This window comes from Typha angustifolia, chromosome 10 (assembly GCF_048772165.1).
Source record: "Typha angustifolia cultivar Huaian chromosome 10, ASM4877216v1, whole genome shotgun sequence".
Classification (NCBI taxonomy): Eukaryota; Viridiplantae; Streptophyta; class Magnoliopsida; order Poales; family Typhaceae; genus Typha; species Typha angustifolia.
Window position 1 is genome coordinate 7,297,864 of NC_133248.1, and position 27,929 is coordinate 7,325,792.

Genomic DNA, 27,929 nt, shown 5'->3' on the forward strand with positions numbered 1-27,929 from the left:
AAAAAGCAACCCAGTCGATTCAACGAAATCAGATTGAATTGCACGGTTTGCTGGTTGAACTAATAGGTCAACTTATTTTTACCTGTGTCAATTGCATTTCTAGTCCGCTAACAAAATCAGACTAGCTTAATGATCAGTTTACTAGTTCGACCATCTCCGAAAAGAGTCAATTATGTGATTTTGCAAAGGAAAGTGAAAATAAGGTAAATGTGCAAAACAAAATGAAAACATTTTTTTTGCACAAAATGCTAAGTGAGTAATTTATACATTTTTATACATTTTATAGGAGGTAGTTTTCTAAAATAGATAAACGAACAGATTGTGATATATAAAATTTCTTCTTTTGTGTGCTTCAAATTCCATTAGGAAGTAGAGGCCATTAAGAACCATTTCTGATATACAAATCATCTTAAGGGCCATTTGGCTACATTTATCTAGGAAAACTGCATCTATACTTATAAAATATATTACAAAAATTAGTTTTAACTTATAGAATAAATGAAATATTATTTTCAATAACTAAGATAGGCTTACAGCATCTTGGCATTCATCCAATTAAGTGAGTGTCGAAACACGTTCTCACAACCTTTAAATAAAACAAAGGGGGAATTATACGAGCCTTTTATTTACATTGATTTTTTTAGTTAATACTATAAATACTATATCTTAAAACACATGAAACCAAACGACCCTTAGTTTCTTGGTGAGAACATCAGGGTCTCACTTGTTTTGACTTTAGACATTGTTCATAAAGGACAATATTTGATTGCATAACTAAGATGGTCAAAATTTAGACAGTATAATAATATACAAGTATCTAGACATGTATGCATCTATGATATATTAGTGTAAAGCCAAAACTTGATGCAGTTCTTATACTGTTATACAGATATTCATATGCAGTGGACATGCCAAAATTCATCAATAATGAATAACCTTTTCAAGATCAATCAATTCTGTATGCTAGTGAGCCTCCCTTATGATGAGACACAAAAATGTAGATCTGAAAGTAGATATTTGATCACCTGGAATTCTCCAAGTTTGATATTTTGAAGTATGATACTTGTTTAAATGAGGAGCATCCAAGGAAGATATTTATGAACAAAAGGAATTCTGAGAAAACTTTGCTTTTCTACCATTATATCAAACCTTGTTTACATTTATACAAACAACACTGATGGAGGATTCAACAATAAAATGCAAGAGATATTATTTTATTTTCAGCCATAAGAAAGATTACAACTTGCCCCCATTGTCTCTTTTGCAAATGAATCTATGGGGAGAAGGTATACATCAAGTCCTTTCCACTTATACATGTAAAAGAATAGAAGCAGGAGAAGAAGAAGAAGAAGAAGAAAAAGATAAGCAAAGAAATGACGCGACACCTCTTTTGGTCACTGTGTTATCATGTATCGTGCACCACGCATGAATCTATTTACCATCCAGCAGCTTTCAAGAATTTATCATATGGGCTTGAAGGTGGAAGCCTGAAGGACTGCTCAGACTCACTAGATAGTGAATCACATCGACGTATGTGCTCCTTCTCAATTGATGTTGACTCAGCCTCAGGGTGGTGTAATGTCTGCTGAAATGTAATCAAGGGGTCCAGAAATAGTCAGAAAAGAAGGAAAAATGCAGAGTTATAGAACAGAATATGTTTCAAACAGACATGCCTCATTTGGATCTACTGAAACACTTAAGTTTTCTTCAGTTGAACCTTTGGAGCTTTCTTGCTGATGCTTGAAGCTTAAGAGAACTGACATCTTCTGTTGTTTCCCAACAACAAGAGCTTCACACTGGCTTTTCATTTGGTCGTATGGTACTGGGTTAATAGAAGCTGGTAGATCTGTGACTTGCCGTGCAGTCTCACGAATCTGCAGGAAAGTGAAGTCCAAGATTGCATGAAATGGACAAAGCTAGATGAGAATGCACAACATGATTTAAAAAATTTCCCTCCAAGAAATCCACAGAGGAATGTAAAAATTCCTTGCTGCTCCACTCTACCAGCAAGAACAATATAAACTCAAAATGAACTCGTTGTAACACATAATAACTTTCTCATTCTTCTTGAGTGAAAATTTCTAAGTGATGCACTGCTCTCTTTACACCCACATTGTGTGCGTGCAAGTGATTATATAGAAGATTGACTGGCCAGAGGAAAGCCCCTAGTTAGTTAGAACAGGGAATGGCAATGGACCCCGATTGCTCAGACAGGTGACCAGATTTATCATACTTGAACCCAAAGTTCATATTGAGCTTATCAAGTTTGGTCCAGGCTGGGTGTTATATACCTGCCAACCTGATATCCAGCTTCAAGGGTTATATACTACACATGACGCATGACTAGTTATCTAGTCAGAGATAATCCTAGAGTTGATTATTTGGAAATGGGTATTCACATAGACATTCCTTGCCTAATTCTTGTGATATTCATGAGGAAACTTTTGTAAAGTTTGCAAGAAAGTGTTCAGCAGGAAGACCTACAGAATGGCATTTTTGCATCTAAATAGTTGGCAGCAGCCGTACCATTCCAGAAAACAGTTCTGAAGTAGGCAAACGGCTTAGTTTCTCCTGACATGGAACTCATTATGTTGGTCTTTTATTTCTGGCAACTATGTAATCAGTAGTAAAAAGCAAGGTATCAGAAAGAAAACAGAATAGATGCATTTACTTTTGTTATTTCATAATTTTACATGAATATCATGGTAGAATGGTAGAAAAGAATTGAGTAATCAACAGGTCATCTTAGTGACCATTTCAAATTCCAATTAAGAAAGTAACAGAATGTGGGGAATTCGACTAACAACCCCAGTATTTTACTGATACACCTTTTAGTAGGCTGGCTAGGATTGCACCATTGGCACTAAACTTATATAACGACACAGATGCTTGTAAGTTATACAAGGATCGGAAAATATCTGTTGTCTGATTCATGCAGAGTGAAGAAATGAGTCATGGAGCTTATTGATTGTGAGGTGATAATAAACCAGCACACATTGCATATATAAAATTAAAGTGTTGTAAACTACCTATTATTTCACAATGAGAAATTATTTAACAGGTTTACTAGTTTTTTCTTAACATTATTTTATATATTGGTAATGCTGGATTTTAATATATCACATACCGATTCTATTAATTGATTGACACTTAGAACATCAAGTGCATTTATAGATTCTGATGTTCTCCTATCAGATTGATTTCCACTTGCATCTAGGTCAGGATCTTCATCTTCAGCAAGAGCAGGAACACTATCCTGTAGACAGAGAAGATTAACTACAGATCAAACTCATGACAGTTATATGGCTTTGTAAAGTATACTAGAAGTAAAAGAGAAATGACCTCATCAAGATAATCACTTTCTTTTTGCATGTATGGCAAACAAGGGTGAGGAGTCTCCATGAATAATGGGGCACCAAGTAGAAAAGTATCATCTGGCGTGAATTCCTGAAGGAGCTGCTCTTTTATGCCAATCAACTTCTACAATTTGATATCAGAAGGAACTAATTCTTAAAATTTGCTAACAGATGATTTATTGACAAATGCAACATAAAACCTTGTTTACATTTATATAATATATGACAAGGTTACCTCTGGCGTTTTTTCAAATTTCTCCAACAAGCGTGATATCACAGTTTCTTTCAATTGCTTATCATCCTTCTTTATTGTTGCAAGGAAGTTTGTTGCAGCAATCTCATCTTCCTCTGAACCATAAACTAAGATATTGCCCGAAGGTTCTACATAAGTGGCACACAGTCTGCTATCTTCAATCAAATGAAGATGATGATTAACCTGTAATATGATCTACATAGTTATATCAGAGGAAAATCAATTTATTAATGACACATGAAAGGGACCATCCATAAATATAGCACTATGAAGCTGCAATTTCCTCACAGGTAGGATTATTAAACTAACTTGTGAAGCTTTGTCTATGAAAAGTGACAAATTATTGTTCAATGAACCACAGGTTATCACCTATTTCAAAAAAAAAAAAAAAAAAAAAAAAAAAAGAACCACAGGTTATCACCACAAACCATTTTCTCTGTCATCATTGCTTTCACATCTGGAATAATATCAGGAAGATCACCAGCTTTGGCTGAAGATATAAGCATTGCTAATGCCAAGGTATGCAAGGACCTTTTGCGAGATGGCTGCAAAAAATCTTCATTTACGATGAAAGGTAAGAAGAAAATAATTAGGCGTACCAACTGTAAAACTTGAGGAATTAAGGATTTTTAGATGTTTGTTGACTCATATTTATGTACATGATCTTAAGGACAAATTGATAATACTAACTGTTGATTGCAAATGCATCTGAGAAATATGAAACTGTTGACTAGGAAAGAAAGGTACAAATACTGAAGATGCAAATTCATAAAATATGAAGTCAATCAGTGATTAATATCTAAGAAAACTTTACATAATTACGCAGCAGAAGTTGAAGATCTTTAACAAACCTACCAGGAAAAGGATAATATAAAGATGAGAGAAGACAATGTTGACATTTCCTTAACAAATAACATAGAGCTACTTTAAAATTTCATGATTTTCTCCAAAGAGAAATAATTAAACATCAGGACGAAGGAACTTACTTTCATGGTCAAGAGATAATCTCCTGATGGAAAATGCCAACTGAAAACAACGAACTAGCACCAAATGACTAGAGTTCTGCAGGAAACTTGGTAAAGTCATGCAAAAGTTATAAACAAGTTAAACACACACACACACACACACACACACACAGAGAGAGAGAGAGAGAGAGATGTATATTCAAATAAAAAAACCATGACTCATTAAACAGCAAAGGTTGCCCACAAGTAACTTACTTTGGTCCGCGAAAACAATAAAGCAAGGCTATATGTGTGTGCCATTGCCTCATAATTTGCAGGCGTATTATCTCCTGATGATGCCTGAGTCCAAATTGATGAAAGAAGTAGACCCACTTGATGTCTACTTAATCGCATATATCTTAAATCCTGGACGAACAGATGAATGGGCAGAAAAGATGGCAAATCAGCATGAAAACTAACATGACAAAAAGAAAAGGAGGATATCAGACTATGGAAGCATCTAGGAATTCAGCAATCCGTACTTCATCTTCAAGTTTCAAAATATTTGTTCCTTCATATACAGGACATGAGGCGGATAGTTCAGCATTATGGTGCCGCTTGCAAGGTGGACAAATTGTACAACACTGTATATCCTCATCAATATGCTGGCAACCGTTCTCTTTCATACTTTCCATTTCAGCATCTGATTTATTGATTCTTAAGGGTTCCTTGTAATTGCAACTGTTCTGCTCCATCTTCTCATTTATTGTCCAAGAAGAAGAGAAAGCTGAGAGAGCTACCAAAAGTGTTCCCTGTGGATCATAGTCCTTTAACACAATTGGAAGATTTTTAACTGACCAAGGAAAACTAAATGAGGGCACGAGAATTGCAGATAGAACCCGATGTGAACCAACTCTAGTTCTATGGTCTGGGTGTGCCATTGCTGAAAGAAGTTGGTAAAACAAAGCTTCTGGAAAATCCTGAAACATATATGTTAGAAGTTACATACATTTACTTAGAATATGGGTTCTTTAATTGGAAACTAGAAACATTGTCCTCTGATATAGTAGAGATATTTGAAACTGGTAAAGAACTTGCCTTCTTGTGATATGATAAGTTAGGGATAGAAGCTACTATTTGTGCAGTACGATAAATAGATGAAATTGTCGTTCTTGCTGCAATAGCAGTAGCAGGTAAATTCTCAAGCGCAACAGCCATCTTTTCAAGAATAGGTCCAACATCCCCTACCTTTGCATCAGATATTGTAATCAACACAAACTAGCATTTATTCTTAAAGAAAGAAACTTATTATGGAACTCAATTGGTTTAAAAAAATGGGATTAATTAAAGTTACCTTCTCTGTTAGTTGAACAAGCAATTCCTCCAATGCAGAATGGAGAGCAGAGTTCCGTTTACTGGAATCAGCCCCAATCTTTGATGCATCAACAGAACATTGCATGCATTTGCGCAAATGCCTTATCAAGTCACTTATTGCATTAGTTATAGATACTGAAGCTTGAGGTTTTGTCTGTCGTGCAAGTTGTGTCGCAACCTTCACAATGTTGATTTGCATGATGGGCTGCTTGGTGATATTCTTGTGGTCTAGGTGTTTAATTGTGGTAGATAACAATAAATGACTGTTTTGCCCTGAAGGTTCAACAAAAAAGCTTAGCATCAAAAAGAAAATTATGTAACTGGTTGCTGTTATTAGACACTTCCAATCCAAAAAAAATATGAAAACCATAAAACAGTAATGCAAGGTAAGCAGACATTTCTTCACCTGAATTCTCCATCAAGGCTTGCATTTCAGACAAAATGGAAGACGCAATCCCATCATAAGGAGACCAAAAGTTCCTACTATCAAAGTAGCGGAACAGGGGCTCCAAAACACGCCGTAAAGTTGTTGCCTCTTGGGCAATTTTGGTCATATTATACAAGCATACTCTGGCCCAGTATGCAGGATCTCTGCTCACATCCCTGTTAACAAATTTAAGCTGTTACACATGGAATAAACAAAATAAAATTGGTAAAGTCCACAAAAAACTATTGCGTAAAGATGAAGTCTCACACTGTAGAATCCAATGTAACATTAAAACTATCACGTACTGAGACAGAGATAACATTCTTCCTGGTTTCATCAAATGATGAACGATGACCTTCCATTCTTGTAACTTCCTTCATGCAGTAAGTTTGGGACTGATTGTGATATATCTCTTTCTTTCCATTCTCTAAGACCAGTTGATGAGCCTCATAATTATCTAATGTCACTGAGACAATCTATTTCCACCAACAAAGTGGAAAATCGACATGAAACAAGAATGAGAAACTGAATAAAGATGAAGCTTTTGATAGCGAATATAACAGGGAAAGTTTTTTAAACATGCATGAGCTGACAGACTGTCCCAACTTGGAAATAATTAATTCAAGATTCCAAGTAAATGATTCCGTGAATGATAAGGATATTTATCATTTATTCAAAAGAATAAAAACATGAAGAATTGACTTCAGTATGGAGAAACCATATAGTAGTATATTGTAAGGAGAGCCAACTTCAGTTCAGTAATGAGAAACCACTTGATGCTGCTGCAACCTTTAGTCAATTATCTTCAATATCAACCGTCCATCCACAGTGCATGGATCTTGTATCTGCACACTGCAACTCATAGGATGAGAAAGATTGCATCTTTCTTTGCAGATTTAGTGCAAAACAGGTACCAATGTTTCAAAAAAAGGTGAAACAGGCACCTAGGCACCAACCTAAGGTGGGGCAGTCACTCGTACGCATAGTAAACGGTGTTATTAATTGGCATTATGTGAGGCAGGCAATTTGGCAGTGCTTAGCAATTAAGCAGGCAATGTGTCCAATGAGGCTTTAGGTGGGTAAATGGATCTGGTTCTTAAGATCCAAATCCATTAAATTTGATTAGTGATGCACTAATCCTAATTGGACATGTATTGGTTCACCCTCAATGCAGGACGTTCTGACTTCCCTTCCATCCCAGATATTTCATCCACAAGGTTGCACTTGCCAAGTGTGGTGGCATTCGTCATCGCTATGCTCACTGCAGGCTACTGTGAATGCATTCATCGCTGGGTTAACACGGAGTATGGTTGGAGATGTTTCAGATGCAATGGACATAATGACTTCAAGGAGAAATTCTATATTTGCATCATCATGTGCTTCTAGTTCTAGAAGATCAAATAACATTGATAAAGCATTTTTAGCTCTGAGGATGACAAAAATGAAGAGTTGAAGTGAATCTAGACTTAAACGATAATGATTCTAATGATGAGATATCCAATGAAGAGTTTTATAGTGTTCAAGCTAAAAAAATTTAGGCCAGCATGATAATAATCTGTTTGTTGCTCTTTTTTTCACAAATATAAATGTTATGATTTTATAGTGTTTGGTCCTATATCTTAGTTTTCTTTGAGTGCTACAAATCAAGGTTCTCAATATCAGGATAAAGATTGGAACCCTTCGTCCCAAAAACAACGATAAATATCAGCATATTTAAAATACAACAAAATTCTAAAAAAATTAAAAAAGATATGAAATAAAATTTAATTACTTATATATGAACTTACGAAGTCTAAAACTTAAAAAAAAAAAACTATTTCTCAATCTCTATCTCTTTCTCACATTCTCCCACTCACTCTCTTTCTCTCCCTCTATCTCACACAAATAAAAGATCCCTTTCTTTCTCTCTCCCACTCTTTCTCTCTCATCTCCTTCTCCTTATCTCTCAATCATCCTTTGATCTCTTATTCTCACTTCAAACAAAAATCTCACTGAAAGCCCTCTCCATCTCTGACTCTCCCCCTCTTTCCCTCACACTTCCCCTTTCCCACTCTCCCAAGCAAATTGATAATTCTCAAATGTATATCCAGTTTCCATCAACATTTGGCGAACTCCTTGGATGGAGGTCTGACTCCATCAACCTCTGAATACCCTTGAGTCCGTAATTTTTTCTTATCTCTCTCTCTCCAATGAGCTACCCATCATCTCCCCCCCCCCCCCCCTCCCCCTCACTCTTTTCTTTTCTTATCTCCATTACTTTCTTTTTCTTACTCTCCTCTCTCTTTTCCTCTCTTTCTCTCTCAGTTTCGGTTTGTTTTGACTAAAACTCGATCGATTTGGCCGATACCCACCTAAACTAGCCAATAGATTGGTTTCAAGTGGGATGGGCAATCTCAATCCGGTTTGGACGATCTAGATCCACCGAAACTGAGAACCTTGCTACAAATATTATCATTGGACTTTTAAGACCATCTTTTGGATATATTACTAGTGCTCAATTTTTATTCTATGATGAGTATATATAGTTTCCTATGGATATATATTATATTTGAATTATTTCTCATATGTATGGTTGCCTTGGTTCTAGGAGCCTGTCTAAACTCCCGCCTAATGCTTAGGCACTAAACAAATCATTGGCTGCCAGTTTGCTACCTTTAGTCTTTTAAAACATTGACAGGTACCTAATTTAATAACCCAAATACTAGGATTTGCACCATCCATTTGGATTAGGTAAAGCCTAACAAGAAAATTATTGGGATGGCAATTGGTTTAGGCAAAAGGGGTGGCATCTAGTTTAGGAGAAATAGGATGTAGATTGTAGAGTGATTAACGTAAAATGATTAATGGCAATTAGCCTAAGCACTAGCTTTGTCCTAGTGCACCTATTTTTAGGAGAAAATGTCTGCATCGTCTTTTATAATTACTGAGTTTGCCACATACTGCAAATTTCTCTATATAAGTAACAAATAGTGTGAATTTCAAAGTATAATTTAATCTGATTAATATTAATTAACATATAATTACATATCTAATTTTTTTTTAATTTTTTTATATATAAATGCTAAACTGCCTTGTCACCTGCCTTTTCACTAGCCTTCTGCCTTGGCACTAGGTGGTGAGGTGACTGCTCGCCACCCGCGACTATCTTTCAAAATATTGGTCTCACTATTGCCCCTTAATTGAGTCCAATGAAGAGATCTCCAAAGTCCAAGACCCATCCAAATCTCAATCCTAATCCCATTTTTAAGTCCCGAACCCAAGCCATATCATAATCCTAATCCTAATCCTATTTCTTTCCTCATATTAATTCGCCAAAGCTCAGTTTCATCCCTAGACGCATCCAAAGCCATTCCCCTCATAGTCACTTCCAAATCTAAGCCCCTTTACAATTCCAATCCCATTCTCCTATTACTTCAGCAAAGCTCAAGCTCTTCCCAATCCCAATCAGGCAGTAATCAAGGATCCGAAACGAAAATTTCCCTTTCCTAACGAAAGAGTGGACAATAAGAGATGGGGGGTCCCATCCAAAACCACTATTACAACCTGCTGGAGTTGGCTAGTTGGGGCAAGTTGAAGAAACATCAAAAGGGAGTTGGAAGTTAAGAGTTCTTTTATATCCTAAGTATCAAACCAAGCTCGCAATGGCCATTGATGGTGCTTCTGTGGAAGCTATGGGCAATTTGGTAAATTAATGGCCCCAAAACAGCACAACACCTCTAACACATCACCACATTAATTTTGAAAGGAAAATCTAACAATTTTGAAGTGGTCTGGACCATATAAGGGTTATAAGATTAAGTGCTTAAGCTAAAAGTCTAGAGGGTAACTTGAAATCAAGCCTAATCAAACAGGGAAAAGTGCATTGTCCCCTTCAGTCTAAGATCCAAGTTTCAGGAACAGGGGCGAGATCCAGTCCTTTTAAAATCATGCTTCTGGTAGAAAGAGTAATTGCAGAACAACATAAAGGCCTACAAAGAACCCAAAGGATCCCAACTAACTTGGGAGATCGGATAAAGCCACATCTTAACATTTTATAACTAGAAATCTCCAAATGAAGCATTTTTAAGATCAATTTTGACCAAAATATAAAACCTTTCCTATACCAGAGAAAAAGAAAAGGAGGACGTTTTCTCTTTTACCTCCTTTCTTCTCGGTTTTAGCTTAGGTATGAACAACTTATTATTGCTCCCAATTTCATATCGAGTAAGAGTCTAAACTATAGATATCTCTGATTAGTATGGGAAAACTCCTTGGTTATGGACTAGTATAAATTTCATGATAGATCCCATTTGTGAAGGTTAAAGCACTAATTGCTACTCTAATTAGTTGTTAGAGCTTCCTATCCTTTAGTCCTATCATCTAAAGCATGTTGGTCTACAATTATAAGCTTGATTTATTTCTAGTTGTCTTTTAATGTTTGTTCTACCAATTTGAAGGACAAATGTGGTCTCCTGATAGACAGCTTGCAGACAAGTAGCATATTGGTTATGTAGCATCTGGAAAAAGGTTACTACTAGGTTGACACTGCTTGAATGTAAATCTCCACATGAATAACTAAATAGAACAAATGAGAAAATTCAGATGACATTTTGTACTATTCATGAAATGCATAAAAGGGAAAAACTCACATCATCAAATTCCATTGAGATGTGGGAGTAGTCACCCATGAATTTTACCTGGATACAATGGAAAAAAGGTAGAGATAAAAATTCAGTAAGAGAATGACATGCTTGAGATATAACTACGCAAGATCTACTCAGAACATTTATACTCAAAATCCATATGACTGATGAATAAAAAGTATTACGTGCACTTACTCCAAGAATATCAACACCTCTATATATTTCTTTCATTTATGCATTATCTTTTAAAGAGCTTGAAGATCATTGGCCAAAACCTCAATCATTATAACAGCAACAAGGGAGGACTTCCCACAAGCCCATGCAAATAAAATTTTAAAACTACAATTCTAAAGAAATGCTTAATACCAAAAAAAGAAAAAAAATATTGCTAACAGATCATGCAGTCAAAGCTACTCTTGTCAAAGCATGATCAACTACAAAATAGTACAAATTCTGACAAAATCTACTACATTATGCTATGATTCCACCCAACTACGATAACATCCTGATTTGACAATAAAGAAAAGAAAAAGAAAGACTAACTAAATGTCACTGACAGCATAGAGGTCTGTAGATGCACCATTTTATCTATAATATATAAAATAATAAAAATATACATGCTATTGAACATCCATTAATATATTTCTTGTGGCCACAGAAATAAAACAAGTAGCACACTGCATTCAATTAATCATGGCAAGAAGTTTCAGCAGAAACCAGCTCATACCAGGGGAGTTTTGGCCATTTCCAACCGAAATGGTCGATATGGGCCATTCTAAGAAAATAATGGAATAACACGATCCACTTCATTTACGTGGTGGATCTACTTCCCTTACGTAATGGGTCTGTTAATAAATTAGTGAGATCAGCAAAGACATACTCTACTAGAAAGTAGATACAATGTTCTATGGTTTCTTCTCCATGACAATGAGATACAGTTAGGGCATGCCAGAATGAGACTGCACGAATGGCATGCATGTCGAAAGGAAATACTTAGTCTTGCCATTGTTGTTCAAAGTTATAAATAGATTAGTTAAATTTATTGTTTCAGTTCAGTTAAACATGTAACCACCTTAATTGTAATATATCTGTAATGTTCTTTAATAAACTGATACCACAAAAGACTGGTTTTGACAAAACAAAGACAAATCTTTGTGTAACGAATGTAGTTCAAGTTTCAGTAAGTTAAAGTACCACAGAAGCAAGAGCTTGCAATCCTGCAGACCGCAGACTGAGTCCTCTATCATCTTCCCCTACTTCTTGACAAAGTTGACAAAGTTTTGGTATGAGGCCTTCTACATTAAACATGTATGTGCTATCCCCCTGTTAAAGAAACATGCAATTAAATAGTAATCCAGTCTGCAAGTATCAGTAAAGGAACATGCTGTTGATCAGTAATCCAATCATGAACCACATCCACTAGTGGTAAGAGTATGCTCCATGAATAACTACATTATTTCAATGTTCATGAAATCTTGATGCATGAATTACCAAATTACAGCTTACTTAGGGTTTTAAGAAAGAAGCCCTAGAAAAAAAAGACTATGACCAGGAAAGGAACTTCAATATCAATCGATAACTAACTTTAGGCCTCGTTTTATTGCATAATATGAAATTCGAGAATAATGAATCTAGGGAGATATTATACACACTTTAAGAGCACCTCTTATCCTTATTCACCTTTTGGTGTTTGGTAGAAAGAGATAAATAAAGGCACAATGATTCTCTTTGATAAGATAATTAAAATTGTAAAGGTTGGTCAAAGGATAACAATTAAGGATGATTTCTTTTTTATGTCAATTACCAAATTGACCCTATGATATATTAGTTTTATAAATTATATAATTATATACTTAAAAAAATAATGATTAATAAATTAATCTATTTAGGAATAAAAGCATAAATAACTTTTCATATATGATAATTGGCCTTGTCAAATGTGATGTTACAATTTTAATATCATTATAAATTATAGTAATTACGAATCATATCAATAGATAGTTTATGTTAGTATTTGAGAATTTGCATTGATAATATACGAATTTATAATAAAAGAATATTACATTTCACGACCTGCATTTTCATGAATTTACAATTCAGACCCTACCTTCAAGTAATTACATTTCAAGGCCCATCTTTTCGACTTTATTCTTAGAAAATACTATAAGTTAACCATATCTAATGGAAGGTATCAACAGAAGCATATTCTATTAGATTTTCTAAAAAGTACCTTATCTTATCTCTCTAAAGGGGAGTCCTTTCTAAAATCTACATATATGATGAGGTATTAATGAAAAATCAAGGTTTAGACTGACAGAATATTCCATTTTTTATACCTATATGTAATGGAGGATGCTTTCGGATAATGTCCAAACATAGAGTTCCAAATGTAAATACTAGATATAGGGGGCGTAAATCATAAATTTGTGTGAAATTTAACCTTCCCTAGTTATTATTTGTATAGAGGAAGCCAAAGAGGCACTTAGAATCATATGAAATACTCCAGCATGTGCTTAAAACAAGGTTCCCAGTTTCGGCCAATCCTGAGTGGGATCAACTGAAACGGATCGAGATCGGCCCTAGCCGAAACCAGCCAGTTTCAGCCGTTTCGGCCGAAACGGGTGGGAACGGGTCAGATCCCCCCACCCACCTGTCTCTCTTTCTCCCTTTTCTCTCTCTCTTTTCTTTTTTTCTCTCTTTCTCTCTTTTTTTTCTCTCTTTCTCACATATCTCTTTCTCATCACAACTGAGTAGATCTCTGGTGACCTCAACTTCCAACGACGTTCTCCGACAAAGATCCGACGACCTCGACCTCCGGCCACCTCGGGTGAGTTTCTTTTTCAGTTTCTAATTCTTTTCTTTTCTTTCTTTCTTTCTTTCTTTCTTTTTTCATTGTGCACAAGTAGGTGCTGTTGTGGTGAAGTAGCTTCACCACAGCTGCAAGAGGTACAACATTTGCTACTGCTACTACTTATGCTACTCAGCACCTGTAGTAGCAGCTCACCTGCTACTGCAAGTGCGCAGTAAATAGCAGCACCCTGCTGCTGCTAAGAACTTGAGAGTTGAGAGGCGGAAATGGGTGGAAACTGAAAATTAGAAAGAAGTAAAATAAATAAATAAATAAATTGAGAGGGTTTTATTTTCATAAATTTTCAATTATTTTATATATTATTTTAATTTTTGTTTATATTTTTTAGTTGCAGAGTTAAAATATCAATAGCTCTAAAAGAGAAGTCATATGATACTGACATTGGATGGCAACATTACAACACTATTGGACAAGATAAAATATATGTTAAATGCAACTGGTGTAGAAAAGAAATAAGTGGTGGTGTCAGCCATTTGAAAGAACATTTAGCTGGAAAAGAAAAAAATGTAGCAGCTTGCACTCAAGTGTCCTTGGAAGTTAGAAAACAGATGTTAGCTCATTTAATTGACAAAAAGAAAGATAAACAATTTACACAATAAAGAGAGTCAATGGTTCGTAAAGAATTGATGCATAATCCTATACACATTGATGATGATAACAATGAGCAGAGTGAGGAGGATGATGAGGAGAGCAATGAAAGAGAGCAAAAATATGTATAGAGAAGAGGAAGAGATGAGAAGAAACATTGGTGGTAACTTTCAGAGATCTAGATCAGTTAATATATAGGGAGAGAGAATATAAGGGTAGCAATTCTACCATAGGACTCCTAATATTACAGTAGAATCTGAAAATATTAGACCAATGAATACATATCTTCAAAAAAAAAAGGGTCGTACACAGACTTCCATCAAAATAGCTCTCAAAGTAATTAAAATGCAAAGAAACACATTGATAGGGCTATTTCTAAATTTTTCTTCTACAACCATATTTTTTTCAATGTAGCTGATAGTTGCATTATTATCATACTATGGTGGATGCTATACAATCAGTAGGGCCTAATGTTCCACCTCCTAATTCAAATGATATTGCTACTAAATATCTTGACTCAGAGGTAGATGAACTTTATAAACAGTATTGGGATAAATTTAATTGTATACTGATGTGTAATGGGTAGAGTACACAAAATAGAAGAAATATAATTAATTTCTTAGTGTACTCTGTAGATGCTACTGTTCATTTTAAAAATGCAAATTATATTTGTCAGTTAATGAATAAGATGGTATAAAAAATCAGTGAAAAAAAAGTAATCCAAGTAGTTACTAATAATGGGGCAAATTATAAAGCTGCTAGAAATTTACTTATAATAAAAAGATCTCAATTATATTGGACGCCATGTGCTGCACATTGTATTGATCAAATATTAGAGGATATTGCAAAAGAGCCTGAAATTGACATGGTCATACATGAAAGTCAGAGGTTGATAAATTTTATATATAACTATGGTTGGGTTCTTAATTTACTCAAGCAGATGACTAGTGGTAGGGAGATCATCAGACCCAGCTTTACTAAATTTGTCACTTATTTTTTAGCCTTGGAGAGCATCATGCGCTATAAAGATGATATTATGCGAATATTTACATCACAAGAGTAATCTATAAAAATTAAGAATATGAAACCTAAAAATAAATCTTTAGGTGAAACTTTGAAAAATATGGCTCTTGGAAATAAATTTTGGGATAATATTATAATTGTCACCGCAATATTTGAGCCTCTTATCAAAGTATTAAAACTTGTAGACAGTGATAACAAGTCTGAGATGGGTTTTTTATATGAGGCAATGGACATAGTAAAATAATCAATAAAAAAATATAAGCCAAAGTTATAGAAAGTGATGGAAGATGATTGATTTTAAATGAAAAAAACAACTATATAGAGATATACACGTAGCTGGTAGGCATGCTTTTAAGTTTTAAGTTTTAATTTACTAATTTACTTTTATTTATGAATATTTAAAAACTTGAATGCTTATAAATTTTAAATTTCTACGGGATATTTTTTTAATTCAAGATTTCAATTCTCTACAAATATCAATAATGAGAGTGAAGTCTTGTTGGGAGTTAGGAAGGTAACCAGCAGGCTTGAGCCTGATATTCATAAACAAATTCTTTACAATAAAGAAGTGAGTTATAATTCAATTAAATAATTTTATTATTATTTGTTTCAAGTTTTAATTTTCAATATAATCAGTATGCAATAATATATTTTTGATTTCAAATAGAAAGATAGATTGAGAGCTGGATAATTCAATACTCCTAAAGTTGCTACAACTATAGTTCCTAAAGTTGGGCAGCGAGGGTCTTTCCTTTAGCTGAAGCCCGAACGGAGTTGCGGTATCAGTATCGGCGGAGGTTAGCGAGGTATGGTTGGCATTATTTAGATTGCCCATCAAGTATTTGATCTTACTGATAAAAGCTCATCATCTATGGAGCATCACAAACAATGGCAGAGGCATTGAAGCCCAAAAAATATCATTATTACAGCATTCCATATCAGAGAATCAAGGAAAAATTTATAGGATAATTCCAAGTTAGCATAGCTTTATCGGTTAGAATATCTATGATTAACGAGGAAACAACAAATGTCCAATAAGATGAGAATGTTGAGACATTTTACATAACCAATTGATTGAAAAGCTTAAGTTGTTAATTAACTAACCAATAATATTCATCATCCTTTAACATGTTCCCTATACATTGCATGTGGACAAATGATTGATACGAATGTGCAACCCACAAATTGCACCAAAATAGATAATAAAGTATAAGGAATAATGAGGCTAGATGAGATTTGAACTCATGGCCTCTAGAAATTTGGCGATAACGCCATATTAAATAACCACTTTATAGAAATATTAGTGTACCCAGAAATTTAAAATAAGAATATAAAAAAATCGACAAGCGCCATGCGTCCCAGCCTACCACCCCCGTCCTCTCTTTCTTCTTCTTCTTCTTCTTCTCATTCCGTGCATCGCCACCAGCCACTCCTCTATTTCCCTCCACCCCACCATCACTCTCTCCCTCTCCTCTCGTGTTGCCGACGCCGGAGCCGATGAAGCCCCGGACCCGAAGCCGACAAAGCCAACCATGGGACCCCCTCGGTAAGCCCCTGCTCGTTAAATTTCAACAAATCGACCCCTCCCTCTCATCGTCATCGGAGTCCTCGGCGGCCAACGACTTCTCATCTAGCCATCGGTCTGAGAGCTCCAGCGAAGGGGGGGCCTCGCCCTACTCCTCCGTAAGCGGGGAGGATGGACGGCGACTCCACCACGGCTCAGGCTAGGCCCAGCCACTGTCAAGCCGAGTCCTCCTCTTCCTCTTTCCCCTCCCCTCCCCTCCCCTCCAATTCACCACCCACCACGGGTGATGGTCGCGAGCCGCCGGCCTCGAGGGTGGGCTGCCGGCTACATGGGCCACCAACAACATCGAGGCCTTCCCCCTGTCTCCTTCCCTTAAAAAGAGATGGTGAGGGAGGGTGTGGGTTTGTTTAACCCCCACCCACATCCCTTGGTGGGCTACGGTTTGAACCGCAGCCCATAAGCTATACCCCCCTTGCCTGTTGGGTTGGGCTCAAGCACAACCCAACATCCACCTATGCACCAGCCTAGGCTTAATGAGGTTATTTGGACCCTATAAGCCCCATTTCCCTATCCCCAGCTTATTAATTAGCCTAACCACTCCCCTAAAGACAACTTCTTATCACCTAAATACTGTAAATTTTAGAATGACATGGAACTCACCCCAGAGAACCCTTGACTCATGTGCTATGCCTAAACCTAAGTTCTCTAATAAGATAATTAATTCTATTAATTCGCTAACCTTACGTATGGCTTTACTTGCGTGAATTGTTAGTATAGATACTGCGCGAGGAGGATTTTAAGATTCTGAAGGAGTCGACTAGTTGAGGGGAACTAGAGTACTATAAAAACCCTCAAGTGAGTAGAGTTTATACGAGTTTAGAACCATGTAGTTGCTGCTATTATACTTTTCCTGATGTTATGAGAATAATAGTGTTAACATATACATTTAGTATAACTATTATGTATCCCAGTATACGTAGTTGTTGATAGTATACTTTTTATGATATTATAGAAATATTAGTATTAACACATGCATTTAGTGTACCATGATATATCTTGACATGTGCAGTTGTTGATAATATACTCTTCATGATGTTATAGATTATGACACTGCATGGTCAGAACTAGATTATAATAATAGTAAAAACCTGATTATGAGACAAAGATATATCTCTAGGGGTATCCAACGACGCGAGGTTATGGCGTCCACTAATAAGCTGAGGACTCTTCACTATTCTGCTAAGGGTGATGATTTAGAGATAGCGAGATATGGGCCTACGACCAAGATCCTTAGTCTGATGGCTACAGACAACCGGTTACACACATTGTCACCATGCATGTTTGGCTGACAATAACGCTAAATGTGTATATATCCCTCCTCGATGTATGAGATGATGGATGATTATGTGATGGATAATTTCTAGTGAAAATATATAAATTATGTGGTAAATGGCTCGGTGAGCTACGATAAATCATTATTTAATACTTTGGTGAGCATGTAATGACTAAACCTCCTTGACTTGCATGAATACGAAGAAAACTACTCTTTTTACTCCTAAGCATAATATGTAAATGCTATGATTGAGATTTGTAAGAGATTATATCAAGCTTTATACTTATGTAAGTTTATCCTGATATGATTAGGACTTGGTATATTCAAGGATAGTACCGCGTAGTCTATATTGGTTGCATTAATTTAGTAACTCATTATAAGTCATTTAAATAAGCTTATTCTATTATTAGCAACTATAGGCATGCATTAGAATATGCACCTATAACTTTATTGTTATAGATTGTATAAATTCTACTCGCTGGGCCACCTCTTGGTGACATCATTTTAGAGTTAGGGGAAGCAGGTTTGGGTAGCGAGAAGTAGCTGCCTTTACTTCATTTAAAGTTATTTCCGTTAGTTGTATTGAGCCCCTGCGATGGTGTTATGATTGGAGTTGTATTTTGGACATTAGAGTTGTATTTTGAATGTATATCTTTGTAGGCTTATTGTGGCCTGTGAAACTTATATCCGAACTCATATTTGCTTAAGATTATTTATAGTACGAACTTATATTTCTATGTGCCTTGTGAAAATATATTATTAATAGATCATGTGACGCATCGCGTGGGAGGGTTTACCTACGCAATATACACGTGTATCTAGAGATTTGGGTATTTCAATTAGGTTGTTAAGAAATGGACCGACAATGTATATCTCCTTTAGGCCCTTAACAAGATGGATGATTGGTTTTAACAAATACAGTTAAAAGTTAGCAGCATTGAGCATAAGTTGTCAATATCATTGAGTGAGAGGAATATATAATGACTTGCAAAGAGAAGTTAGAAAGGTAGATATGATGGTACTTAAACATATATCGAGAACCTTGCATAAGATAGCTAAATAGAGGAAAAGGTTCCTTAGCTGTCCCCAAAAAGCTATGAAGGTTTTGTTCCCGTTATCCTTGTTCTTCTCATATGTAGTAGTCTCTTTAAATACTTATAAGTTATAAATTGGTTATAACATAGCATTAACACTAAACTGGCACATAGTTTATGATGAGGATATCATATTATTTACATTCATGGACAACAAAAGCACGAAGCCATAAATTATGTCATGCAAAAGCTATTTGCTCAAATACTAGTAGCATCACAAATGGAGATCTCAAAAAAACCACACAACTTACCTGATTGTTGAGAAAGTCAATAAGAAGAAGACAACCAATGATACGGATATCATCTTGGCGTGTTTGTTCAAGAAGGGTTCGCACAATGCACAGTGAGCTCATTGACAATAAAGGCCTGCATCCATATAATTGATGAAAAGACGAAGGAGCCATAAGCAAATTGAAGAACTATCAAAATAAGGACATAATGAGGTGAATAGAAACTATATGTCATCTTCCAGCTTACTTTGATATATGTCACATCAAAACGTACCAAATAATTTACTTTTTCCTTCTAAACATCTACTAATAAATGCACCATAGAACTAGCAATTAGTTCCAGTAACATTGCAATCATAAATTTGTAATAATTTAAAGGATATTCCACAGAGCTTCGAAGGAAAATCGGTAAAGTTTAATGCATGTACTGGGTGTCCCCCTACATTAAGAATTAAAAGTACATGCCTGTAATTTTCCACCAAAAGTAGTTGCGGTTTACCATAATGGTTATATGGACACAATAAAGAGCATCTCTATGTGGTCCAAAACAGGGAGAAAGTTGCAACAGGCAAGTTGTGGGGAGTCTTATAAGCCCCCAAAAGATAGTAATTTATTCAATCCTACCTCCCACAAATATGAAAAGCATCAAACACTCACATTCTCTACATTTCAACTTTGAGACTCTCTAGTCTCACCTTTTTCTTACTATTAGCCAGATGGATATTTCTAAACACACAAATCGTTCTTAAACTGACAACAAAACCAAAATTTAAATCAGAACACCAAAAAACTACGGCAAAACAAAATATCAACCCCAAAACCAGTTTTTTATCCTTGCTAAAGTTCTCCTTCAGAGAGAAATAGCAAGGCAATAATAGAGTAAGATCATTTTATTAGAAAAAAGGTGAATAAAAGGAGAGACAATATAACTCTATAAGGTATACAGGGTAGAAACAGAGAATCTTACATGGAACAATTCCTAAGAGATGCTTCAGAACCTATAAAAATCAACAAGAAATAGGGAAGATAGCCCTTAGGTGGGCTCGTAAATTTTGAGATTTAACAAGAAGAAAGATTCTTGCTCAAGAAACTTATGAACATTTAAGAAATCTAATTTACTTCACAATGATGAATTACATAGAATGTACTCCAAATAGGTTAGCTGTTTCTAACTCACTAGACATGCCCAAATCTCTTGTTGTAGAATTTATCCTCCCTCAAGAACCTATTGTTGTAAAAGTCATTGATCTTTGTTAAAACATTTGAGAAAGATAAGGCAGCACACCAATGATTTTGTTGTTCTTAGATCTCAGACCTAAAAATTAGTTCAGATCATTATTACATGGAAAATGAATAAAACATCAATCATGTACAAATTTACTATGTAAAGAAAATAGTCGATTCCCCTCTGCAAAACCAACAAGCCTGAATTCAAAATCATCAACGCCACATATTCTCCAAGCAACCTTCATCCAAGACAGCAGGGAAGATTTTCTAGTAATGCTTCATGAAGTCCCACAGCTATTATGAGAAACCCACAGCAAGGAACTGACCAGACGATTAGCCCATTATAGTTTAGTAAACTCAAAATTCCTCTGCTGGGCAGGGAATCAAAGAGATGCTGCTGTGAAAAAAGCTACACAGCTTATGCATGGAGATGCGGAAGAGAACCCAGCGGATTTAGACTGACAATGGAAGCAATGGAGGCGCTTTTACCTAGCTAATTGCTATCTCTTTGTGGTTGATTTTAATTATTCTGGTATTGTATCACCAAGGGTGAAATTTTTATCTGTGTGGTTGTGTGGATATTTTGTTGGTGATATTACTGGTTGTTGTTTAGCTGATAGTAGGATTTCTGATACTTTCTTGGGTGATGGTTTATTTGTTGGAATTCCTAAGCTGTGTTTGGTGTCAGATAGACTTGTGGATTAATCTCTTCTAGATTAATTCTGTTTTAAATTTCAATGAAATGAGGGCTACGGCTTGTTTGTCAAAAAAAACCTCAAAAGTCAGAACACGATAACAGAATACAACAGTTGAACCTATATAAGTAACCACAAAAGTCATTTTCAATTGCAAGTAAAAACCATTAATTGTAGACCAAATTTACAAGTTACACAAAATCAAACAATCAATATCTCATCCAAAATTAAGTCCTTAAAATGTTGATTCTCCTTGAACTGCTTTGTTGAACCTTTACCTAATATATCAGTACAAAAACAAGATATTTACGTGAAAAACCTAAGCTATGTGGCTCAATCATCATGTACAAATTTCATCCCATACCTAAAGTACCAAAGCTTCAAGAAAAAAGAAAATACCATACAAATATATTTCTACCTATATCATATTGTACATTGTTTTGTGCCTTCTGCCAGACTAGGAACTTGGTGACTATCAAACTGCTAAAATTACATTTGAGTGAGACGCCACTGAAGCCTGCCTCTATGTTCATTGTTACTTGTAATTTGTGATAACATTAATTTAACTTCATTTACAAAGGAAAATTGGAAACTTACACCTTAGTGCAGTGAAACCAAGCCCTATTTTCATGTCATTAAGCTGAAGATGGACTAGGATCAAAGTTATAAAGCACAAATAGCTTTTCAAAAAATATTAATATCATCTGGTGATTACCAAATCCATATTACATCATTCTAGAAAAAGTCCAACTAAGAAAGATAGCATCTTCATACTACAAAGAATTGTTCATGTTTCTGATGCCAATAATTACACACCAAAGAGAATTGCAATTTATATCCTTTTGATATAATTAACCATAACTAAATAAAAATGTGCTCTTTTTCTCGTGAACTTCTGTAAATAGTCTACCGACAAATTGATTAGCAGAAATATCAAAAATATGATTCTGACAGAATAAATATGTCAAAATTCAGCACGAGTTTCGGCAAACAAGCACTAAACTTACATCTGCTCCTTACATGAAGACAGCAATTTCCTATAGATGTATGGTACAACTCTTGCCAAAAAGAAGTGTTCATTCCGCAATTCTTTATAACATCTCTGTTCTAGGTACTCAGTGATCTACAAAAAAGAATATTGTAATAAGCAACCAAAGCATCATTTTTTTTAGTAATACTTAAAACATTTTATATAGCCGCAATATAAGGAAATAACCATGCAATATAGGGTAATGTAGAGTATTGCAGAGTTATAAGCCCACACTCTATGTAAGATAACTATGCACTAGATAAATATAAAGAAGCACTGCGGGATAATGTAGGGTTATAAGCTCGCACTCTATATAAAATAACTATACACTATATGATATAAAGAGGCACTGTAAAGTAATGCAGGAATATAAGGCCGCACTCTATGCAAAATAATCATGCACTATAGGATATAAAGAGATACTATTAAGTAATGCAGGGTTATAAGCTCGCACTCTATGTAAGATAAATATATATTAGAAAATATAAAAAGACATTACAGGATAAAGTAGAATTATAAGTCCACACTATATAAAATAGTCATACACTAGAGAATATAAAGAAGCCTGTAGGATAATACGGATTATAAACCACACTATATGTAAAATAACTATGTACTATAGGATATGAAGAGGCATTGTAGGGTAATGCAGAGTTATAAACCCGCACTCTATGTAAAATAACCATACACTACAAGAATATAAAGAAGCACTATGAAATAATGCGGGGTTATAAGCCCGTGCTCTATGTAAAATAACTATGTAGTAGAGAGGCATTGCGGGGTAATATAAAATTATAAGCTCGCATTCTGTGTAAAATAACCATGCAATAGAAAAAATAAAGAATAGAAGATGAGAGAGAAAACCTAAACTATAATTGAGATGACTAGCATTTAAGAGAGAGATAGTTGGGAGAGAGAAAAAAAATTTAACTATAACTGAGGTGATGTGGAATTAAGTGTCATCTAATGAGGGTAAATAGTAATTGTGAGTTATTATTAAATTATTTTTAAAAGTTGTTTAAAATAAAATAAGAGAGAATGATGAATTATTATACCAAAATAAGGTAAGTTGTTTAATGACTATACCAAAATAAGAAAACTTATTCTAAAATAAGTTTATTTCTATTCCACAAGTGAATGGAAGCTTAGATTGTTTTCCTAAGATGGAAATGATGTCAGTCAAATCATAAATTGGATCCCGCAAAAATCTAACTCAAGATATCACTAATTGATGTCTTCAACACCGTCTTGAATCAGCTTAAGCTAAGCTTGTTTATTAAGAACCTACTAATTGAACTCAAGATTGGCTCCTTTAACAAATGAGTAAGATTGAATAATGGGAATTATATTTTTATTTATTTTTTATTTTCAAATATATTTTTATCTATAAAGTTAGATTTGATTATAGAGTGTCAATTTGGTTAAAACTTAAAAACTTAGGAGATATAAGTTAAAAGAGTCCTAGTTTAGTTATATATTAGATTAGAAAAGATATAAATAAGATCAATTTATAATTTGACGTAATCTCATCTCTATATATAGAAGTGATGAGAATTTCGAAGAACAAGGAAAAAAAAAGGATGAAAATTTAAGAAATAATATTTTTGTGGAGGATTCCACATTTATCCCTCTTCCCCTTCTCCTTCCTCTCCTCGTACTCCCTTCTTCTCTTTTTTGTGGTGGACTTTACATTTCCTTTATCCCCCATAATCTATATGGGTTTGACTTTTTTCACCTATAATTTGGTTCATATCTATCTATTTATGCTAGTATAAAAACGGTACTATTAGATAAAGAAATTTATAGACAACCTATCTTTTCTCCATGAAGATCGTATAGGCATGTTTCATCGTCCGTAGACCACATCATTGAGCCAAGCCACGAGCTCGAGTAGCAGTGAGGTCATGAGCTTATTTGTCTACCTTAATGCATATTTCCAAAGAATATGTGTGGATAACCATTTCCAATTATATTCTTGAAGTCATGAACAACCTAGAAGAAGATAGAAATATAGTGCTGCAAAAGCATGTAGACAAATTGTTGTGGTTTAGGATTGAGAAAACATGCCAATATGGAACAATGTAAAGAAATACATCGATCCACCCATAAGAAGAAAAGAAAGAAGGTTTATAGGAGATAAGGAAGAAGATTTATAGGGGATAAGGAAGAAGGTTTATAGGGGATAAAAGAAGTGTGAAATCCACCACAAAAGATAGGAAGAGAAGAAGAAATGGATAAATAAGAAAGATAAAAAGATAACCCATCAGCTATAAGGGGAAGAAGGTTCATATGGGATAAAAGAAGTGTGGAATTCACTATAAAAGAGAGGATAAGAGGAAAAAGATAAATGTGGAATCCTCCGCAAGATAATTTTTAATTTTTCATGATTTTTCTCTTCATTTTAAGAACTCCTGTCATCACTATATATAGAGATAAAATATTACAACAAATCACAACTTAAACTTATGTAGATCTTTTTTAATCTAATCTATGACTAAGCTAGTACTCTTTTATCCTATAAATCAATCAAATCCTAACAAATATTATTACAAAACAAACTAAACAATCAAATCTCCTAGATTTTAGGATTTTCACAAAATAGAAGCTCTAAAACAAAATCTAGTTTTTAGTTAATATAATACATCCAAAAATAAAAACAAAAATCTAATTCTCATCACAGATTCTCTTATTCATAAGAGCTTTATTCCACTAATAATTAGATAGAAGTTCATTATAAGAACTAAAGAAGTACGAAGGGCTGGGCAGAGTAAAGTAGATGAAAGAGATCAATTGAAATAGTTGGAGACATGGGAAAAAAAATATTATGCACCAAATTTCCTCATTTTAAATGCACACCATGCAATTATGACTTGTCAAAGATGGATACACTACACATCAATAGCTCCAACACAAATAACAATGTGTGGGCATTGGGCAAGCATAGTCCTTATTCACCAAGCTAAGCGGCGCATTGGTTTTGATAAAATGAAAGTTGCATCATAGCAATCAGAAACTTAAGTAATTGTTCTCACTTCTCAATGAAATATAACATTGACCAATATCATATAACTAAATTTCTCTAAGAAACTTTAAAATTTTGCATATTGCTCCATATTTTTCTGTAAAAGTCAGGTTAAACTAGTGCACTCAAATGAAAGTATGTACTCAAATGAAAGAATGTAACTAAATGTTCATCTCTTTTCAGAGGCAGGTAATGCTAATGACAAGATTGTGAGACACTGCAAAGTCTACATACATGAAACAGAGTAAATTGGTTTGATACATTCAATTGAGAAAAGTACATTTGTAGAAGTATAATATAATCACAGCGTACCTTTGGAATACGGGTTGGATTCTTTTTAGCATATTCACAGAGCTTACTAATCATCCTATCATCTGGTTCTCTGTCCTATAAATTTCAAGGGAATCAGTCAGAAACTTCCATATTCTTAGCGCATGTCAAAAATATGCATTAAAAGAAGATAAGGATCCACAAAGGTAATTTTAAACTTTTTATAAAGTTCCAGATCTGATGCAACAATGTTGACAAAATGGATAAACACAGACTCTTTTAATATGCAAATCCACAACCAGAAAGCATCCAAAACAGTTTCTTATAGAGTAAAAGTAACTCTAGAGAAAGAACATAACAGGAGACTGATATAGACAATATGTGTTGGTCTATCATGTTAAAATCAGCTGTTATAGTTTGCTTGAATGGTTTAAACAAGAAAAGGTGAATATTTAGCAATACATGGAGAATCACAGGCATTTATGAGGTTTCAAAAAATCAAGAAAATAGGGAAAACAATCCTGTTAGATGACTTAAAATAATGTAACATAGGCAGCAAATGAGAAATGCCAGATTTCCATTGCTTCATTTCTTTTATGATTTGAAATGATGCTACCTCATGAACAGACAGTTAAGAAACAATCTATTGTCATCATTGCATGTGAATCTGGTAAATACTTGAAAGGTCATGTCATGTCACAGTTCAACAGGAGCTGTAGGGCAAGTTTCAACAGATAACTCTGCAGATTCAAACAATTATAAGATGAAAGTAACTTTTCTTTTTTAAGCATGAGGAATATGTCGGGATTATTATAATAATAGTGTTTAGATTCACAAGGAGACATTTGCGGTTAATTGGCATTTCATATCCTAACTTGTCTATGCATCAAATTGAAAAGGATGACCTCAGTTAAGTATGCAGACTTGGACTTTTCCTATTTTACAACAATAGTAAAATATAGTTCTGAAAAGATGTCATAATATCACCATGACTCGAGATGTACATAGATTCATGAGCTATGGCCCAACCTGAAATGGGCTATCTCTGTAAAAACTCAATTTGCTAACTAAGCATCAAAATAAATGTAAAAGACGAGATAAGCTGAGATAAATCATAAACACATGTTCATTTAAGATATTGTACTTCGTCTTGGCTTACAACTTACAACAAGTTCTAGATCTTCATCACCAGAAGCAAGGGAAATGAACTGTATGAATTAATTCACTCACGATACATATGTAAAGCCTAATACATCAAATTCTTATCAAAAGACAAACAATTACAACCTTCACTGACCAGTTGAAAATTTACCTGAGACCGAGGGAAAATATCCCCAAGGAGTTTCTTGTAGCGTTTGACAGGCTGACGTGATCGCGCTCGCAGTGACGGGCAGAAGATGCAAAGACTTCCGCAGGCAGGCAAAACCCGCCTAGACATAACCCCCATTTTCTTCTCCTTTTCCTTTTCTTACTCCTTTAATCCCTCAAATGGTGGAAATCAAAAGGCCGAAAAAAAAAATCCTAATGGGCTATTTATGATCTCCAAGAAATTCCCAGCAATGCCAGATCAAATCCCCCTCATGTATAGATACAAAAACTATACTCAAATCGGAACCCCACCCAGAACTTGGAATCCGAGAAATTACAAAAGCAAAGAGAACCAATGTCAAAAACTTTTTATTCGATCGAATCCTATCCTTAATTTCCAAAACGGGATCAGCCTGCCAAAGAAAGGTACATGATTTCAGCGTGGGTTTATACTAGATATCTGTATAAAAGATCTATTGAAGAATTTTAAAAAAAAAATCTTTTTCTCCTGGGTCTTCTCGAGAACGCAAATTCTTCTCCGGATTATGATACCGAGAAGGAACGAAAGGAATCAAAATCGAGAGCAGCGCGAACTCACCTCGATGCTGCCTCCAAGAGAAGGCAGAGGCTTTAGATCCCTCGATGTCTCTACTTTATTCGGATCGATTTATATAGAGATCGTATAAGATCAGCGGCATACTGATGAATGGCGATTAACAATTAAGAACCGAACCGTTAC

General features: G+C 34.8%; 1 protein-coding gene across 3 annotated transcripts; it reads right to left on the minus strand.

Annotated features, from left to right (window-relative positions):
- Positions 1-1,111: 1,111 nt before the first annotated feature.
- On the minus strand, positions 1,112-27,929 carry LOC140768220 (protein SEMI-ROLLED LEAF 2). 3 transcript variants are annotated; one of them, XM_073108405.1, is made up of 20 exons: positions 27,789-27,929; positions 27,195-27,603; positions 25,925-25,999; positions 22,568-22,683; positions 19,660-19,774; positions 12,171-12,299; positions 10,983-11,030; positions 6,622-6,830; positions 6,334-6,530; positions 5,908-6,200; positions 5,652-5,801; positions 5,096-5,533; positions 4,830-4,979; positions 4,596-4,671; positions 4,038-4,165; positions 3,592-3,792; positions 3,343-3,480; positions 3,128-3,256; positions 1,674-1,874; positions 1,112-1,582 (listed from the first exon to the last, which is right to left on the minus strand). In XM_073108405.1, the coding sequence occupies exons 2-20, from the start codon at positions 27,327-27,329 to the stop codon at positions 1,436-1,438; spliced, it is 3,075 nt and encodes a 1,024-aa protein (XP_072964506.1). In that variant the 5' UTR covers positions 27,330-27,603; positions 27,789-27,929; the 3' UTR covers positions 1,112-1,435. The 3 variants fall into 3 exon arrangements, with proteins under 3 accessions (XP_072964506.1, XP_072964505.1, XP_072964507.1); XM_073108404.1 differs by having other exon boundaries at positions 1,112-1,585; XM_073108406.1 differs by lacking the exons at positions 25,925-25,999; positions 27,195-27,603; positions 27,789-27,929 and having other exon boundaries at positions 1,112-1,585; positions 22,581-22,683.